Source organism: Lagenorhynchus albirostris, chromosome 10 (assembly GCF_949774975.1).
Source record: "Lagenorhynchus albirostris chromosome 10, mLagAlb1.1, whole genome shotgun sequence".
Lineage (NCBI taxonomy): Eukaryota > Metazoa > Chordata > Mammalia > Artiodactyla > Delphinidae > Lagenorhynchus > Lagenorhynchus albirostris.
The window spans coordinates 99380309-99399367 of NC_083104.1; the positions used below are offsets into that span (position 1 = coordinate 99380309).

The 19059-nt window shown below is 46.4% G+C and overlaps 1 protein-coding gene across 2 annotated transcripts in view; it reads right to left on the reverse strand.

Annotated features, from left to right (window-relative positions):
* Window positions 1-18078, reverse strand: part of DSP (desmoplakin) — a 40865-nt gene extending 22787 nt beyond the window's left edge. The window contains exons 1-5 of one of the 2 annotated variants that reach the window (XM_060163731.1): window positions 17630-18078; window positions 5609-5708; window positions 4109-4257; window positions 3230-3404; window positions 117-245 (exon numbers count right to left, since the gene is read on the reverse strand). In XM_060163731.1, the coding sequence (XP_060019714.1) occupies window positions 117-245; window positions 3230-3404; window positions 4109-4257; window positions 5609-5708; window positions 17630-17817 (741 nt within the window). In that variant the 5' untranslated portion in view covers window positions 17818-18078. The remainder of the gene's footprint in view (window positions 1-116; window positions 246-3229; window positions 3405-4108; window positions 4258-5608; window positions 5709-17629) is intronic. The other variant, XM_060163732.1, reaches the window with a different exon arrangement.
* Between the last annotated feature and the right edge of the window lie 981 nt (window positions 18079-19059).

Below are 19059 nucleotides of genomic sequence, written 5' to 3' on the forward strand. Positions count from 1 at the left end.
ACCTTTCTCAGTTGATCTGGAGGCAAACCTCACTGGCCTGGTGGTGGCATCTCTAAAAGGAAAGGGCTCATCACTGTCGCTTAAACAATCACTGTTAAACAAACTTTTAAAAGTACCAGGTCGGCTTTAATCTTGTCCAGCTGCCAGCGGTAGTCCCCGATGGCGTTGTGGATGGTCCTGTGGCTGCTGATGTGCTGTTCCACTGAGGCCAGGTCCACGCCCCAGGTTATCATGTCCATCTCCGCCTGCCAAGGGAAAGAGAGCGGGCCCTTCAATGTCTGACCCCCCTCACCTACAGCATCATCAGGGGTCGGGTACATACACAGGGACATACAGAGCTTCCACTGAGATACAACTGAAGCTGTAAACAGTCAATATTTTTGAAATGAAAAAAAATTGTAAAGGCTTGGAATTCCCAAAAAGCTAGGGAGGGCTGCCCAACACAGTAATAAGTTGGAGGTCCCCTCAACTTATGTGTCCCTAGCTCGAGATGGGCTGAGGAGAGATGAATCCAAAATGAGATGCTTAAAACCTACATCGTGTCCTCTAAAGAAAAAAAATCTACCTGTGCACATGCAGGTGGCCTGTGTGTATATACAGCTGTGGGTGCGCACCTACGTATGATACAATGTTATAAGATACTGACAGACGTTTCAATATTCAGTTATTTTTAAATGTGCATTAATAATAGTTCATTAAGCTCAGTCAGGTTCTACTTCCCAAGCTAAACAGTTGACCCAAGAGAAGTTTTCATTGTTTATTTCTTTAAATTGTGTTGAGTAATGTGATTTTTGACTCTTTAAATCCACAATTTAGCATTGCCTTTCGGGATGCAAAACTCCCTATGACCCATTTCAAAGAAAAGTTACAATATATACCCAATGCCTTCATTTCAATGAATGTTGGCAATATGAAGATGGTGAATTTATGTTAGCTTTTTAAAAATTAAATCTAACTTTCTAATTTGAGTCTCCACTACTTCAATTTAAGAATGCCACACAGTAAGAATCAAACATATTATTTCACAAGATTCGTACTGTGGCGAGTCTATTGTCTTCCTTTTGCGTGAGCTCATGTAAATTTCCAAATCACCTGTGTCATCTCTCGGACATGCTGAGGGCAAACATTCCAGACTGGTATTGCGGCAAGAACATTACACACATTGTTCTAAGCCACATCCATGTTCTCATGTACTTGGCGAGCCTTCAGAAAGGGCAGCCACCAGACAACTGTAAGTTACCCAGGACTCTGACCTTTCTCTCCGGTGGCTCATTTCGACTTTAAAGCAGAAACAAGCGAGTACACTGGGAAATTAATGAGATGACCAGGCTCCCGATCCCACCTCTCATTACCAGCCAGGTGTACAGTATCTGCCCCATCCATCAGGAGAAACACAAATCAGGGAAACACAACCCTGGCCCAGGAGCTGTGTGACTGCATACGGACTGTGCCTCTGGGGACACTTCTCCCTTATCAGCTGGCCCTACAGCTCAGTCCCCTGGGAGTGAGAGGAAGAATGCAGGCTATGCTTAGGGGAAGAAGGGATAAGAGGAACGCCAGAGCAAACAAGCAGCAAGTGATAAAACTGCTTTTAATCCCTTTGAAACCCGGGGGGCTACCTGATCTGAAAAGCAGCGGCTCATCAGTTGCATCTGTAAGAGGGGTGCACCCCACCCCCTCTCCCCACCACCCGCCATGACAGAAAACTGAGTCCACGTGATAATGCCGTTTTCCAAAATTTTAAAATGCTGAGCTACAAAAGATTCTTACAAAGCTACACCCAACATGAATACAGAAAATGACAAATTATGAGCTGTCATGTTCTAGAACTGTCAGAGTGACTAAGAAGAAATGAGGGAATTTGCCATTTTATAAGTAATCTGGTTCAAAGGCTGTTTCACCTAACGTCTGTCACTGGTCACTGACCCTCCCCATGCAGTCCAAGCCCCGTGAGCCTGGCCCAGCCTTCTCTCCTGGCTCCATTCCGCAGGGACGGGAGTGCCAGCCCTCCCCCACTCCCATCTGAGCAGGGTTTTAGCACAGCTCATGCAGAAGAAGTTAGCATTTGGCTGTATGTATCTTGTTTTCTTCGATAATATGCCTTTTCAGGGCTATGGGACATAAGCTTTGAACCTCATTTTCTGGCATGGTGCCAAAACATAGTAAAGGTTCCAGAAATGTGTGTTCAAAGATTAGAAGGGGCTTGGGAAACATGCAAATAGGTTTGTATTTAGGTTTCTGGGATTACAACTGACTCTCCTCCTCTACAAACCCCACCTTCTTGTAAGTGCTATAAAGTCTTTACAATACGTGGGAGAAAAGGTTAACTGAATGAAGGAATGCACACATGCATGTTTAGCTGCATAAGCCTTCACACGTGCCAAAGAACACCTACGAAAATCTTTAAGTGGCTGAGAAACTTCAGAACCACTGCTAAATTGGTCCAACAACAAGTAATGAAACCACTCTCTCCAACAACGACAACCGCATCTCTGCCCAACTGATCATTCTAACACGCCCGCCTCCTCACGAGAAGGACAGCTCATCAGGATCGCGTTTTCATTACAAAATTCCCATCTACATTCATTACGGCACATAATTACTACATAAAACAACAAACCAATAATTAGCACCGAAACATCCTTTGTAGAAACTCCAGTGCTAGGGAAAGGCTCAGCACCTCTGGTGCTAGTATTTCACTTCTCTCCCACAGAAGTGATGTCATGATTGCACAAGACAGCTGACACTTCAAAAATATAATAAGGTTAGGCAACCAACGAGACCAAACCAGAAGGTCCAGTTTTACTGCGTGTCCAATTTGTTAATATTTTAAATGAACCTCCACAATGTTCGCTTTTTTTCTCTTAAGCACCTCTCAGTAACACCTGAAGAGCTCAGCGATGAAGTTTTTTGGCGCGTGAACTACCATAACAGATCTTCCAGCTGTGAACGGTGAGAACTAGATTTTCACCATCTAGTTCAGTGATACGTGTTAAATATTACCTACGTGATAAAGTACGACTATAAAGCAATGAGGCTGGTTCCCTAAGCCACACGGGGAAGAAAAAAATCCCTGAATTTTCACTTATTTCAAAGTAAAAGAATATGAGGAAATGCCGAAAACAGCACGTGGTTGCTGCCAGCTGATGTCCCGACCTCCATCCCGCCAGGTCTGCACACCTGGCCAGGATCTCTGAGAACCAACCTCCTCCCACCGGAAGCCGCTTACCCTCTGCTGCCGCATCCACCCCAGACATTCGCTGGTGAGGCGCTTGGTGACTTCATCCCACCCGGAGCCACTCTGGCAGGTGTACCCTCCACCTCCCTTGGAGCTGGCCCTTCGGCCTCGAGGGACACTGATGGCTTTGTAAAGGGCTCGCATTTGCTCCTGGAGCTGCAGCAGTCTGAAAGGAAAGGAAAACAATCACACCACTGCCGGAAAACAGCCCATGAAACATGTCCTGGCCAAACGGCCCCCTCAGTGTCAGTACAGAGATCACAAATGTTTTACTCATAGATTTTTTTTTTTCTTGATCACATGCAAAGCCTTAAATATTCTGATGCTCCAAGCCTAAAGCATCACAGCAAGTGTAACTGCCTTCGCCCAACCTGGCAGCATCCTGTACCTTCTCACAAGTTCCACCCTGGGAATTTCCTAGGACCATGCGCCCTGGGTAGTGTGATCTCAAAATCAGACTACACACCTCTGCTTTAAACGGCATTTTCAACTCTGTGAGTCTCATTTCTGTATGCATTAAACTGAGCTGGACTTAATTTTAGACTCTTCAAAGTCAATCGCTGTGCCAAAGGTCTTTGCTGCCCCCTAAGTGGAAGCACAGTGAACGTCTCAGAGCAAACTCACTCTTCAAAAGAAGCACGCCCTCTTGGGCAGGTCTGTTTCGTTCTTCGCATGGCAGCTTTGTGATTCCACGACAGATGAAGGTAGTGGGTTTAGTCAATTTGTATTAGAGACACATTGAGCTCTAATACCAGGCAAGGGAGCCCTTTCTGGGGAATATCTGTGCTTTCTTCAGGGAAGACCTGGGTCAGGGGATTGAGAGCAACTCCACGAGGCCTGCGGGCACCACGCTCGCTCTGTGGGCAATACCTTTTCTGATAAACATCACAGGGCTGGCCCATCTGCCGCATCTCTCTAATCAAGCTGTCGGTAATCTCCATCTGGTCGTTGGCCTGGGCAAAGCACTCGTCCAGTTCTCTGCTCTGCACCAGCTGTATCCCATCTCCGTACTTCAGTTCCTACAAGAAAGAAGCCACATGAAGGAAACACATAACACTGGAGAGAAAAGCTTCACGCGTATTACGAGAAGCAAAAGCTTCCGCTGTAAACTTAAATATTTAAGTCCCCTGCCCCGTTCCACGGAAGTGCAAAAAGCCTCTAACTGAAAGTTGTCTTATTAATTTGAAATAGGGAGGTAAATTAGGGAGATTCATGAAGCAAAATTTGTAGCCTACATTTTAAATTTTCAGACCCCTTTAAAAGCATATTCACAGAGTGCTGACCTTTCTCTTACTTCAGTGTTAAATGCCTATCTTTCTTATTTTCACAGGACACTCATCTAACTGTAATTTCACTGTGATAAGAACACTGTACCAGATGAGGTCTTTTTTTTTTTTTTCTGGTACGCGGGCCTCTCACCGCTGTGGCCTCTCCCGCTGCGGAGCACAGGCTCCGGAAGCGCAGGCCCTGGAAGCGCAGGCCCAGCGGCCATGGCTCACGGGCCCAGCCGCTCTGCGGCATGTGGGATCCTCCCGGATTGGGGCACGAACCCGCGTCCCCTGCATCGGCAGGCAGACCCTCCACCTCTGCGCCACCAGGGAAGCCCCCAGATGAGGTCTTTTTTACACACAAACTGAGCTCTTCCTGCAACTTGTGGGAGATAACTTTTTGGTTCTTAAAAAGAAAGCTGTCTAGTTAATTGTATTGAGCCAATCAATTTCCTGGTTTTGATGATGGGTGATACTTAGTGAGATGGCCACCTTTGTGGGGAGCTGGGTGACGGATACTTGGAAAATATCATGCGTCTCGTGCCTTCTAAGCCTGTTTCAATAAGATCCTAAGTTATCTCTGTAACATCAAGAAATACTGTGAGCTTTCACGAATGTTACCATTTCCCCTCAATTTTCAGTTGCTTATTTATCCATATTTTGTAATGTTTCTCATGTAGAATTGTTCTCACAAGATGGTAAATTTTCCTGAAAAAAGACATTCAATTGATGGTGTACATCACAACCCATGACAATCCAGTGACATAAACATGTCAGGTTGCACCTCTAGGAAAAGAAAGCATTACAAAATCAGAGAAATGACAACAGGTTGTTGCAATTCCAAAAGGGTGTTAATCCGTAGTGTAAATATTTGTTGGGAAAAAAACTATGTGAAAACTGGTTCCCATTGTTAAGCCAACATTGCAAGTAAGTTAGGAAGATAGACATCCCGCTCTCGTCTGTTTTGAGAAAAAGCATCTCTAAACACTAGGAGGGCGGGGAGAGAATGCACAGGTCAGGGCTCTGAGTCTAAGTTAACCAGGAGCAAAACCAGGTACAAAACCAGGTGTGGACAGTACTTTAGGAGAAAAAGAAAGCTTACCGGCTGCACGATCAGCTCGGCCCGCATCAAACAATCCGAGCAGTTCTGCAGAAGCTCCTGGATGGTGTTCTGGTTCTGCCTGGACATCGTTCCGGTTTGACTGATGAGCAAACACAAAGAAAGAAAATATGAAAATTTTTTTTCAATTTTGAACTCATTTTAAACTTTCAAAACAGCTGCAAAAACAAGACAAAAACACTTCAGTAGGCCCTTCACCCAGACTGCCCAATTGTTCACATTGGCCATGTCTCTTTGTTCCCCTCCCCCCTGTATGTGTGTATATCTATGTATAGTATATATACATTTTTCTGAGCCATTTGAGAACAATCACGCTTCTTTATCCCAAAATATTCCGGCATGTATTTCCTAAGAACAAAGCCATTCCATTATATAACCACAGTACAATTACCAAAAGCAAGACATTTAAAAATGATGGAATACTATTTTCTAATCTACAGAACTTTTTCAAATTGTACTAACCTTCACACCAAGTTTTTTTTTTTTTTTTTTTCTGGTATAAAATCTAATCCAGAAATATCCTTTTGAGTTGTGAAAACACATTTCCAGCATCTTCTCTGTCACCCCTCTCCCTTCATCCCACATCAATGCCATCACCAGTCCTGGGAAAGGTGGCATCAGGGCCAGAGCTGCAGGGTTTCATTGACCAGGAGACGAAAGAAAAGCTTATTCTGCAAAAATATTTTCTGCAACCAGAAAAAGCTGATAATGGTAAAGGAAGGATGGGGTAAAGAAAGTGATGGGAAATTTAAATATCTTTAATGCAAAAAGAAGCCACTTTTCCTTTCAGGATGACCCCAGAATATTATCCTGTACAATGACGCTCACCCACACGTGTATATCAAATGTGGCACTATTCTGGAAGACAGGTAGCAGAAACCTTAAAACGACCATGGTATTTAAGAAGAATGTTGTAGATATTCTACATTTTAAAGAAAGAGATTATAGAAATTCAGTTTGCTCCAGATACAAGTAAAAAGAGTAATCTATCATAAAACAAGTCTTACTTTTTAATTTGCCAGGATACATTATGCTACAGCACAGCCCGCTACGGCTTAGTTTAAGAGCGATTTAAAGCACATTAAATTATTAACGTTCAGGAAAGGTCTTATGAATGTCCTACAAGAAAGCTGAGTTCCTCCAGGGCTTCTGAGCTACCAGCCAGGCCGGCTTGAGCTTTCAGATAAAACAGACGCCTGTTCAATGTACTGAACTTTCTTTTATGTGTGTCTGTGTCGGGAAGGGTGTCTGTGTGCGTTTTAAAGAAAGAATTTCCGGACTTCCCTGGTGGCGCAGTGGTTAAGAATCCGCCTGCCAATGCAGGAGACACGGGTCCTGGGGGCCTTCGAGCCCTGGTCCAGGAAGATCCCACATGCGGCGGAGCAACTAAACCCGTGCACCACAACTACCGAGCCTGTGCTCTAGAGCCTGCGAGCCGCAACTAAAGAGCCCGTGCTCCGCAACCAGAGAAAGCCCACGTGCAGCAACGAAGACCCAAAGCAGCCAAAAATAAATAAATTAATAAATAAAATTTTTTTTCTAATTTTTATTTTATTTATTTATTTGCGCCAGGTCTTAGTTGCGGCATGCTTGTCGGATCTAGTTTCCTGACCAGGGATCGAACCCAGGCCCCCTACATTGGGAGCTCAGAGTCTTAAGCCCTGTGCCACCAGGGAAGTCCCAATAAATAAATTTTTTAAATAAATAAATAATGAAGAAAGAATTTCACTGTTTAAAAAAAAGTTTGAAAAGCACAGGCTGTACTAAGCAGAGATAGGGTAAAGTCACAAGAATGTGGGAAACTCCTCCCACCGCCCCTTGATTCTGCCTCATTTCACATCGGACAGGCGCTTTCTCTCTCTGCCGGCCAGGCTTCCCTGCAAGCCAGCCCTGGCTGAAAGTATGTGGGTGAGAAACCAGCTCTCCTGGGAACCAGTGCCAGGTGAGGCCGCAGCTCCTCCAGGCAGGCCCTGGCACTGCCCACCCATCAACACCAGGGCACCGCACACACAACCCCCCCCCCCGCATGAATGCTGCCCTTCTCTGCCTGCCACTCAGAATCAGACAGGAAACCTGGCACACTTCTCAGATTGCTGAGATGTTAACAGGACTCCATCCGTTGTCAAAACTTGTGCAAAATTCCACTTGACTTAGAACACTTTCCAAAATGCACCCATTATAACAGGGAGGAAAGAAATTCAAGAGACAAACGGAAAAAAAGAAAAAAGAGAGACAAAGGGAGAAATACAGAAACATCACTGAGAAGTCTAGGATGGGTAAGTAATTAGGGAGGTCCTGTGTAATTAGATTTGTTTTCTTTAATGAAGGGGCATGAGAGGCCCTTTCTTCTGAAACATTTAGTAATTCTGGTCAGCAGTTGGGTTCAGAGGGTGATTCCCACAGAGAATGCCAGTCCCTTGCATACAAAGGAAAGGGCTCGCTCTTAGCACAGTGGAAAGTCAAGAGTTTCTGAAATGATTTAATAACGTGTGCTACTGTAAAAACTAACACAGTGAGTGCTAAGACAGAGGGAGATGGGGAAACTGGGTGAGGTGTAGGAGAACTCCCTCTATCTCTGCAGCTTTTCTATAATCCTAAAATTATTCCAGGATAAAAATGTACAAAAAATAAAAAAGAAGCAGAGAGTCCAAACTCATTTGTGAATGAAAGTTCCAAAGTGTATATACAAGTCTTTTAAAAATGAATTTATGACACTAAATTCATTTGCCAACAAGATATGAAACTCTTCAGCTCTTTTTACCCAACTACTAGAGTAGTTAGTTACATGACACTTAGAAATGAACTAAGGAAAAAGAGGTGAGGCAATTAAACGCTGGCTTAAAATATTGGTGGACTTGCACTTAAAAAACAAAAAGGTAAAAAAAAACAAAAACAAAAAAACACCAAAACGGTAACTTCATATGCTGTTAATGATACTGAAAAGAATTATTCATGCTTCACCAACAGGCCTGCCTATGTTCACCATACATACCCTTGATAGCCACTAAAACCCTATGTGTTTGCCTTGGCATTTTAGGAATAGATTAACAACCGTCTGCACAAAAATCTAATCTTTCTAAAAGTAAAAAGAAAGAAAAGCGAAAGTGTTAGAACAATGTAATGAAGAATCTTTGGTATTGTGATTTGTCGGTAGGAAAGTATGATCTAATTAACCAAATTTCCTTAGGCACAACTTTTCAAGACTGTGTCTGGTCCTTAAAGTAAGATCTACATGTCCCGTTTGTCATCTGTAAGCATCTCACTTCAGTCGGAACATCCTTGGAAAACAGACCATCAAATCGAGCAGGTGGAAGGACAACTCAGACCCCTGAGGATGAGAAAAGAGAATCCACCTTCACATTTCAGCTTGCTTGTCCCCACCCAGTGAAGGATCCACACAGAAATGACTGTACTTAAATCAAGAAGGAAGTGTCCGTGGAGAAGATTTCGACTCACTAGACACTCACTCAGATGCTGTGCAGGGCTGGACCCTTCGGCAGGAGAGCCAGGAGAGCATGCTTCAGGGAACACAGGCATTTTGTGTGTCATTCAGAACTTTTTAAGTCAAAAATCATATTTTTTCACATAATTTTAGGTCTTTTGTCGTTTACCTCAGAAATATTCTAGATCTCAGTTTTCTCATCTTTTGGGCTAGGTGCTATCTAAGATTTCCTTAGCTCCTTTGATCTGTAACTTTATTTTATGAGACCACCAAACTCACTCCTCCTACTGAAAATAATCTAAAAGTCTATGTTCTGTGTAAAGGTAATGAAGTTTCCTCTTCATACAGTGCAATTTGGGAAAATGCAAAATTCCATCATAGAGGAAGAAATCATTTTAAAATAAATACTTATTTAACAAGCATATAAGGACTTTAAAAATCCCTAGCCTCAAAGAAATTTTCAACACTGGTACGTATTGGTATTAGGGGTGCAGAGATTTTAAACCATGTTAGGAATTGAACTAACGAGGTCAGAGTTCAATTTTTAAGTCCCATTTCCGTGTCATGGAAGATGAAAGAAGTCATGCCAAAAAAAAAAAAAAAAAAAAAGAAAGAAAGAAAGAAAAGAAAGTTCATTTGGGTCAAATCAATCAAAAAATATTGACTTCTAAACTAAAATTAATAGCTGGCCTTGAAAATATAACATTTGTCCTTAAAAGTCTTTAACCTTTCTGAAATCTCTTATTTTCAAACTTACAAAGACAAATTATTCGTACAACAAAGAACCTGCCTACACTTTTTTTGAAAATTCATTCTAAAACTTGTTTAAACAAGTAAGGGTTCCAACAGTTTACATAAAGATCCCTTCATCAGAGGCTAAAAGGAAAACATGGTCTGGGCCACATGAACGTGTGAACAGTATTAAAGAGCTTTCGATGTTTTATTTTACTACCTCCAAATAACAGTCTTTTCTTAAAAAAGTAAGACCCCAAAATTAACTGTGAAGCCACTAGTTTCACACTTTTCCCAAGAATATTATAGACAAAAATACAAGACAAATACTTTGAAGAGAGTCTTGAAGCATTACAAGATATTTATTAATAGTTACTCTCCTTGCTTTATGAAAGTCATTTTACAATCATCTATTCTGTTCATTAGACACTTGGCCGGTGCCACGTAACTCTGGATTTATTTTTGTATATACACTGGTCGGCCAAAAAGTTCGTAAGAGTCTATGGAAAACCAGAAAGAACTTTTTGGCCAACCCAATACTTTCTCTCCCATTGGGTTCCTTCTTTCCTTCCTTCCTCTTTCCTTTGCCCCTTCTCTCTCTCTCTCCCCCACTCTCTCTCTCTTCTTTTGGTTCATTCCATCAACATAAGGTCCTGGATGTGTGCCGGAAATTATGACTCACGTGTATTCGGATTCATGGAATAATGACCTTGGAAAAAGTCAATGAAGACTTGATGGAAATGATGGTAATTATGTAATGCATTAATACTGATCTTAAAACTTATTTGTATTCATATTGATCTAAAACCTATCTGCTGAGCTCCTTACAATGTTTCAAACATGTTCCATATGTTATTTTGAGTTTCTTTAAAAGATCTTAAGTAAAAAGAAAAACATCCATGGAGTTTGTAAAAAAAAAAAATTTACGTCTTCATTTAAGGACAATACCCTACCTCCAAGACTCACTAAACACATCAGTGGAAATGTCACGTATCAGAAGTTACACACCAAGTGCTTCCGCCTCCACAGTTTTCCTGGCACATCTCTGCCTCCTTCTGAACGAATTATTTACACACCTGTCTGCCCACACCTGGAAAGCAAAGTCTCACACCTTAGTCACTTTCGGCTCCTACGTGCACCTAACAGCACAGAGTTCCTCACCCAGAAGGTCCTTAACGTATGTTTGTTTGGTTTAGGAAAGTAGAAGAAAAACAAAGGCAAATCGAAGACTGATATGAAGATATTACTACTCATTACCCTGATTTCCAAAGCTCAATCAGGTAGCGCATCTACTGCACCCCAATTCCCCACCAAGAGTGGGGAAAAAAAGGGGGGGCTTCCCTGGTGGCGCAGTGGTTGAGAGTCCGCCTGCCGATGCAGGGGACACGGTTCGTGCCCCGGTCCGGGAAGATCCCACATGCCGCGGAGCGGCTGGGCCCGTGAGCCGTGGCCGCTGAGCCTGCGCGTCCGGAGCCTGTGCTCCGCAACGGGAGAGGCCACAGCAGTGAGAGGCCCGCGTACCGCCAAAAAAAAAAAAAAGGTTTTCTCTATCAATTTTAGGAAGAAGGCCTCCTCTGGACCTTCATCTTGTCCTCACCCAGGAGCTTTGGAAGCGGTACTCTAATAAAAGTTCCACTGCCTTTCCATGTTTGCTATTTTCACAGTTTTTGGTGGCTTGGGTGGGGGCCGGGGAGGGCAACCTGATCACAGATCATTAACTTCATAAAGAGTTTGGGGTCCACCCCGTTCTCAGCCACTTCTGGCCGGACAGCCTGTGACTCGGAGCAAGTTAGTAGACTCGCGGGGCCTAGGGTTTCTGCAGGAACACAGTCACCTCTCGGGGCTGGCCTGCTGTTGAGAGAAGCAGCCAGTGAGGTCTGTAAAGCCCGGCAGAAACTAAATCCTCGCTGCGAGATCGTTCGTACAGGGGAAGCTGCTGTTGTGATATGATTCTTAGATTTTGCTTTTATTTTTCATTTTGTGTTTTTCGCCCCAGTTCATGATTTTGCAGTTCACCCAGTTCACAATTTTAAGGATATCCTGCAAGCACACTGGAGGTGGAGTGAGAAGTGAAAAAAAGGAAAGAAGAAGAAATGATGATTGGGTATTAAGTGTGAGGCATTTGAGACTTTCTCAGGTGATTTTTAATTCCTAAAATTATCTACGAGACCTAAAAAAAAGTTTGAGACAATTCAAAGACAGAGATACATTTTAACTGCGTGAAAGACATCTTTTTGAAGGGATTAGAAAATTCAGAAAAAGATGCTTTCCTTTCCTTTATTAAATGGGGATGAATATTTGACCCTTACAAATTCAAGGCCAAAACAGGGATTTCTGTTTTGAATTCCTTCCCTATGTGAAAACTTACATTCATTCTGATTTAGGCATCTGGTTATCCACCAAGAGGCCAAGTCCTTTTTAATTTTTTTCAGGTACCTTACGAAGCAAGGGATATTACGTTTGCATGTCACACATTTGAATTCCAGGCAAAAAACTCAGACCTAGGCCTGCAGCCTCTCACTCTGGTGTCCTCGTTTTCATGAAATGTAGACTTCACATTCCTGAGGTCTCTGAAGGTCCTGGACCCTCCCAGCCCAAGGTGCTGGTGGTAAGGTGCACGTGATGGGGCTGCCCTGGCATTTTATGGCATGCTGAGGCTTGGGGTCCGTGGGGCAGTGGCTTCAACATCAGAACCACCCCTGCCCATTTTCCCAGGAGGGCCAGAGGGAGCCGGAGAAAAAGCAAAGGGCGGGGCGGCAGGGCCCCAGGCACCAAGGCCTGGGGACTGAGGCGCTTCTTCCAGAACCTTTGAAAAGTCTGGAAAGACTGGCTGGCGGAGGGCTGAGTTAACACTCCCTGAGACACACCCAAGCCCTCCTCAGCTCCACCCGAAGATGTCAGCGTGGAGGCATCAGCACTTTTTTGTCTTTCCCAAGACATTTCAGGCGCCCGGACAACAATGAAATTACGTCCATGTTTACAGAAAAGATTAACTACTTGCTGGAAGCTGCTCTGTAGATGTGCCTGACATTCAGCAGGCTTAACGCAGCATCCCACTGTCCTTCATTCCTCAGCAGATGGAAACTCTACAGAAGTGTGAATGCAAGAACACAATGGCTATGAAATATTTCCCAGGAATGCAACAATTTAAAAAAAAAGTAAAAACTCCTATTGGATAGAAGAGTTTACAAGAAGAGGTGAATTCTAATAACTAAAGTTAGGTCTTTTCTTGCACCATCGTGGTATACTGGATTCAAATGCAGCTCAATTACTAACTTAGCTGCTTGACCTAAGCCAAGTCATCTAACTCTTTTAACCTCAGTTTCCCACCTGTGAAATGGGAAGTTTGTCGCGAGGCTTGAGATAACAATATACTTGGCACATGGTGGGTGTTGGCCAGGCAATGGTAACCTATTATTAACCACTGATCCGATGTTTGTATAAAATATATAACCTACTCAAACTTAGTCACTATGTAAGTGTTACTACTGCCATATATTAAGCTACACTGAATCTTACTTTGCCATCGTTTCCCAGAAAAATATTTAGAATAACCATTCTGAGACAGCCAACTCTAAGCCTGTTTTCTCACTCTCCCTTGCCTCTCTGATCCAGTTCTGAGCTGAAGCTGTCATTCCATCACATCTACCTCCTGTCCCACTGCCACCAACCTCGACCAGACTTTCACCTCCCTCCTTCACTGGTATAACTGCTTCCTTAAGGCAACCCCTCTCACACACTGCTGGCCACAGCAACAATCCTATGGCTTCCTGCGTCGGTCTTATCTCTCTGCTCCTTCAAAGGAGACCTTCACTGGCTCGGTTCCCCTGTGCCTAACCCTAACCCACCACCGTGGATTCGAGATATCCCAGGTTCTGGCCCCAGCCCGTCCTTCCTCCTTCCGTCTCACTGTTTCCCCACTTAAGCGAATGCTCCAAAAGGAGACCACTCTCTAGGCCTTGAAGTTGCACCTGCTTTTCCACTTCTCACACTTTTCTCATGCTCTTCTCTCCTCCAGGTGCACTCTCTGCCCACTCTCTTTACCAGCTGAAATTCTCCAAAGTCCAAGTCAACACCACTTCCTTTATAATAAAATCTTACTAATGCCGCCACTACAGATGTTACCTTGTCCCCTTAAGAAGCCTCTGAGTCATGGGTACCGCTCCTGTGCATTATCCGTTTGTATTATAGTACTCATGTACTTATCTTCCTCTAAAGAGCATCTGCTCCCTTCCAGAAGTCTTTGTATTTTCACCTTTGAATCTCCCCGACATCTAACACACAGCAGATGCTCAGGAAATATTGGCTGAATGAATGAATGAATACATGGACTTGAGGTACTTTCATCCTGTAAGTACAGGGCTGTCCAGTCTCATACACAAGTACATGGTCTAAACGCACAGGATGCCAGAGGGCAGAGGGAGGAGCCCCTGATTCTCATGCCAGCTCGGCCATGGTGGACTCCGGGATTTGGGGCAAGTCTTAATTTGTCTCTAAAGTGGAAAAGTGAGGTTTCTGTCCTCCTCAGGACCCCCTTCCACTCTAAAATTAAATGTAAATGCGCCTGTTTAACTTCATGCTGAGAAACAGGCTTCTTTTAAAAGGTAGTTTAAAGCAAACTTTAAAATAGGTATCAAATAGTGATCACACATACTTCGCTTTGGAAATCAAGTTCTGGAGAAATGTAAGCCTTAGCATTTTATGCACATATTTCTGAAGCTTAGTGACTGTATCTGGTTTGTAATCCTCCTACAAATTCCACACTTTGATCGGCGGAAGATCTAACTGGGGGACTTTGTCACTTGGCCACCAAATTTCACTACAGATTTGTAATTTCTTTTAACTACAGGAATAAGGCCAGTGTAATTCTGCCATCATTGAAAACAATATAGCATCTCATACAAGAAAAATCCAAAGTTTAAATTTTTCAAAAATAAACATCTTAAATGATCAAGCATGAAACATGTACCAAACTTTAAAATATCAAGAAAAGCAGCGGAAGAAGGTAAATAAAGTCGTTGCAGATCCCATGCAGGGTAAAACAAAGACACAAAAGACAGGTGGGGAAACGAGGGATAATCAGAGTGAGAAATATCCGGTCCTAAACAGTGACAAGTGTTACTAAATAAAGGACAGACAAAGGCAAGAGGCTGTAAAGTCACTTTCAAAGGAAAAATAAGATTTGGGCTCTGTACACACTCAAATTAGCTTATTTAGGGAAGGGCTAAGTACACACATTGATCATTAAAAAAATCACCAATCCGATTCAGCCAATAAAGTGGGAGTTTTAGAAATAAGGGAGTTTAGATGCAACCAGTCGTTTTCATACTGGTTTTTTTTTTTTGGTTTTGTCGCTTTAAAAACAAAACACCTCTATTTAGAAAAACTTTCGGTCAGAAAAGTGCTTTTAAAATCCTTCATCATTCACTTAGCAGAGGGCAGTCGAGTCAGAGCTGCCATCCTGCTTCTGCCAAGTGCGTGCCAGGGCCAAACAAATCCTTCCGCACAAGACGCTAAAAACCCTAGGAAAACAGGTGCGGTGCGGACCCCGACTCTCTCCAGTCAGTCGTCCTTATTTTAAAATGCAGACCTCAGCGTTTGCGGGCTACTGTGTATTGTGACAACGCTTCGTTTCTAAGGGCAAGTAGCACAAGCGCAGGCCGGGACAGGCCTGGGGAAACTCCAGTACCTGGATCCAGAAAGAACGCCGGCCACATGCTGACTCAAGCCCCCAGCCTGCCGCCCCGCGGCCCTTGGCAGCTCGACAGCAACGCGCAGAAAAACAACCTCCCTCCAAGTTAGGTCACTTTTCGCTAGAGTCTCTTTCCCCTTCCCGGGGAGATGTTAAAACTTGACAGGTTTATCAACAGCCTTTAGGTTGGAAAAACCGAACACAAGAAATGATGCTATACTAGGAGAAAACATCAAGCCTCGCCCAAATTTAACGTTCGGTGAAGCATCCTTATAAACCGGGTATCTTTATGCAGATCATTAACCCAGATATTAATTACAAATCTACTTCTACAAGAAGCCAAGGGAGTGAAATATTCCATTAACAGCCATGTTTATTGTCAACTTAAAACATAGGGACGCTAAGATAACAGAAGCATATTCAAAAAAACAAAAAGGAACAAAAAAAACAAAAAACCACCTGGTTCATAAATGCAGGAAAGAAGCAACCTTGCAAATTCTGACTTGGATTTAAATGTGTGGATTCAAAAGCATGTGCTTTCCAAATACTGCAAGACTGGGAGGGAAAAGTAAAGTTTCAGATTTAAATGGTTGGCCAACTTTTCAAACAAACTTAAAAACCAAAGTGTAAACGAGCAAAAATTTCTCCCCAGTCTCTCTAATGGTTTGGCGTATTTTTTCCTGGAAACCCCCAGGTGCATTTTGTTCATTAAAGAAAGAGCTCCAAGATTGAGACAATTCTTTGCAGACTCAAAAAGAGAAAATAAATTTTCAAGGTGCTCCGGGAAGATAAAGAAATGAATAAATCGAAGCAGAAAGCAGGTTTCAAGTCGAGTAGTCCGTCCCGGCCCCCAAAACTGCTGGCAAAACAAAAACCCCCTGGAGTGTATTCAGTTTGCTCCTCCCCAGCCTAAGGCCACAAGGCTAGGTCGACAAAGTTCTGGAACTCAGGCCTCTTCCCCCGAAGCCCTACAAGGGAAGGACTTGCAGGGGGCGGGAAAGGGGGGTGAGAGCCGCAAAATTCTCACGGCTCACGTGGGAGAGTCCGGCTCCGGGGACCGGGTAAATGTACGTTCATTATCTTTCTCCACCCGCACCCGATTGACCGCCCTCTCCCCCACCTGGGTTTCCGGGATGATTCGGAGAGGCAGACCCCGCCCTCTTCCCAGGGCGCCCCCAGCATCGCGGGCCGGCCGGGATGGTACGCGGAGCCTCCCCGCCACGGGCCCCTGCCCGCGCTATCCCGCTCAGCGCGCAAGACCCTGCGCCCGCGCTCTGCCACCGAGACACTGAGGCTGTTCCTCGGATGCTTTTTAAAAACCGGGAAACAAAGGGCGCAGGCGCGGGGCCACAGGTGTGCTCGCTGGCGGGGGCTGCCGCGCGGCTGATCCGGGCTGGGGGGACAGGCAGCCGCTCCCGCCGGGAAACTTGGTTTGGGTAGCAGGCGAGGCCGAGGCGGGGCCTTCTCGACCCGCGACCCCGAGCTGCCGGGACGCGCAGCCTCTGCACAAAAGCCTCCGGGTGGCCGGGCAGCCCAGGCGCCGCTGCGGACGTGGTCTCGGGGTGACCACGAGCTTGCGATGAGCCACTAGCCAAAGCCGAGAGCCACGTCCACCCTGGCCACCCGACAGGCCGGAGGCCCCGCTCCCCTCGCTGTTTTACTTTTGGTTACAGTTCGAGAGGTTGGGTTTAGTGGTCGCAGCCACGCCCGCCTGACCTCCCACCTGCGGCCCGGGACAAAGGCGAGGCCTCGCTGGGGACAGTCCCGGATACAGCCGGGACCCCCGCCGTCCGCCGCGCCCTGCCTGCACCCTCGCTGGCTGGCCTTGGGCCCCGGCACGCAGGAAGCGAGAAGGGGGGCCCGAGTCCCCGCCGGCAGCGAAGGAGACGCTCCTCTGCGGGTTGGCGCACATGCCCACCCGGTCTGTGCGATGCGCCGGGACACTCGGTCTTGCCCCAGCGCGAACAGGAAATGCGTGCATGACCTCGGACAAAGAGACTGTCCCCTTTCTGGACCTGAGCTTCCTCGTCGGTCAGAGGTCGACGGTCCGTCCCGGTCCCAGGGTGCTAGGGGAGTGTAGAGACCCCGGCCCACCGGCCCACGCACACCGCGCGCTCCGGGTCGGCCCGGTACCCACCAGTAGCCATCCGAGTTCTGGTCGGTGACCGTGCAGCGCCGGGAGTAGTACATCCTGCTGGTGCCCCCACCACCGCTGCTGCCGCCCCCGCCGCCGGTCATGTCGTAGCGCAGGTCGGGGCCGGACTCGGCGCGGGTCATGTGGCCCAGCGTGTTGATCCGCGGGCTGGAGCCTCCGTTGCAGCTCATGTTGGCTGGCACTCGGAGCGCCGCTCAGCGCCGAGGCGGACGCGAGGGCGGGCCGGCTCGGAGAGAGCGAGGGGCTCCCAGAAGAGGCCCAAACCGGGGACTGGGCTGGGGGCGCAGAAGGATCGCGAGGACGCGCCTCTCCACCGCGGCCGTTCTGGACACTGCGAGCGCGGCACGGCGGGCGGGCGTCGGGCGTCGGGGACAGCGACGGGCCGGGAGTGGAAGCGGGAGCGAGGGCTGCGGCTCTTAGGGCGGCGAGGACGCAGAGGAGCAGGGCCGTGGCGGGGTGGTGGTGTTGGTCGGCTGGGGCTCGAGTCTCCTCCCCGCTGGCACCCGACGCTGCCGAAGCCACACCTGGCCGGTTTCTTCCCAGGGCGGGGTGCGGCCGCCGCGCCTCCCCGCCCCATCGGGTGTCACCGACTCGCACCGGCCGCCCCTCCCCACCTGCGCCACCGGCCCGCGGCTCCGCCCTCCGCGCCGGGGCCCGAGTAACATGCAAGGGGCGGAGGCCCGGCACCCGCGCGCTCCCAGCGCGCGGCCGGCCGAGGGGTGGACATGCGCTGGCCGGGGCTTGCGCTCCGCGCGTCGCCGCCGTAGCCAGGAAAGCAGGGCCCCAGCTTTTGAGGATTTCTACGGCCCCCGGGTGGAAATAGGCTAAAAAATAAGTCATTCGATTGGACAGTTACTTATTAAACTTTTACTTCTGCTTATCCCTGAAAACGGTGCCAGCCAAGCTTTGGCTACAAACAGTTGAGGAGAGAATGCTCAGATGATGAGGTTTTGTTCGGAGACTCTTTTTGAATTTTCTTTTATTCCAGTAATTCAGAAGATTGCCTCAGAAGCATGTTTTCCGACGTGTAAAACGATTTTTACCCAGAACCACCGCTTTCTGGAGAAGTCTTCACCGTAAATAACTAATTTCTTTAGCATGAAGATAAAGAGGAATCCACTACGGTCAGTTCCCATAGGGTACCATGAAACTATAAATTGCAGTGTCTTTTATTTTGCCTGGTGATGGTCAGTCATTTTAAACGAGAAATGGCAAAGACTTCCACCCCAGACCGCTTCCAAATTTTATTAAAAAACCGTGGGGGCTTCCCTGGTGGCGCAGTGGTTGGGAGTCCGGCTGCCGATGCGGGGGACGCGGGTTCGTGCCCCGGTCCGGGAGGATCCCGTGTGTCGCGGAGGGGCTGGGCCCGTGGGCCATGGCCGCTGGGCCTGCGCGTCCGGAGCCTGTGCTCC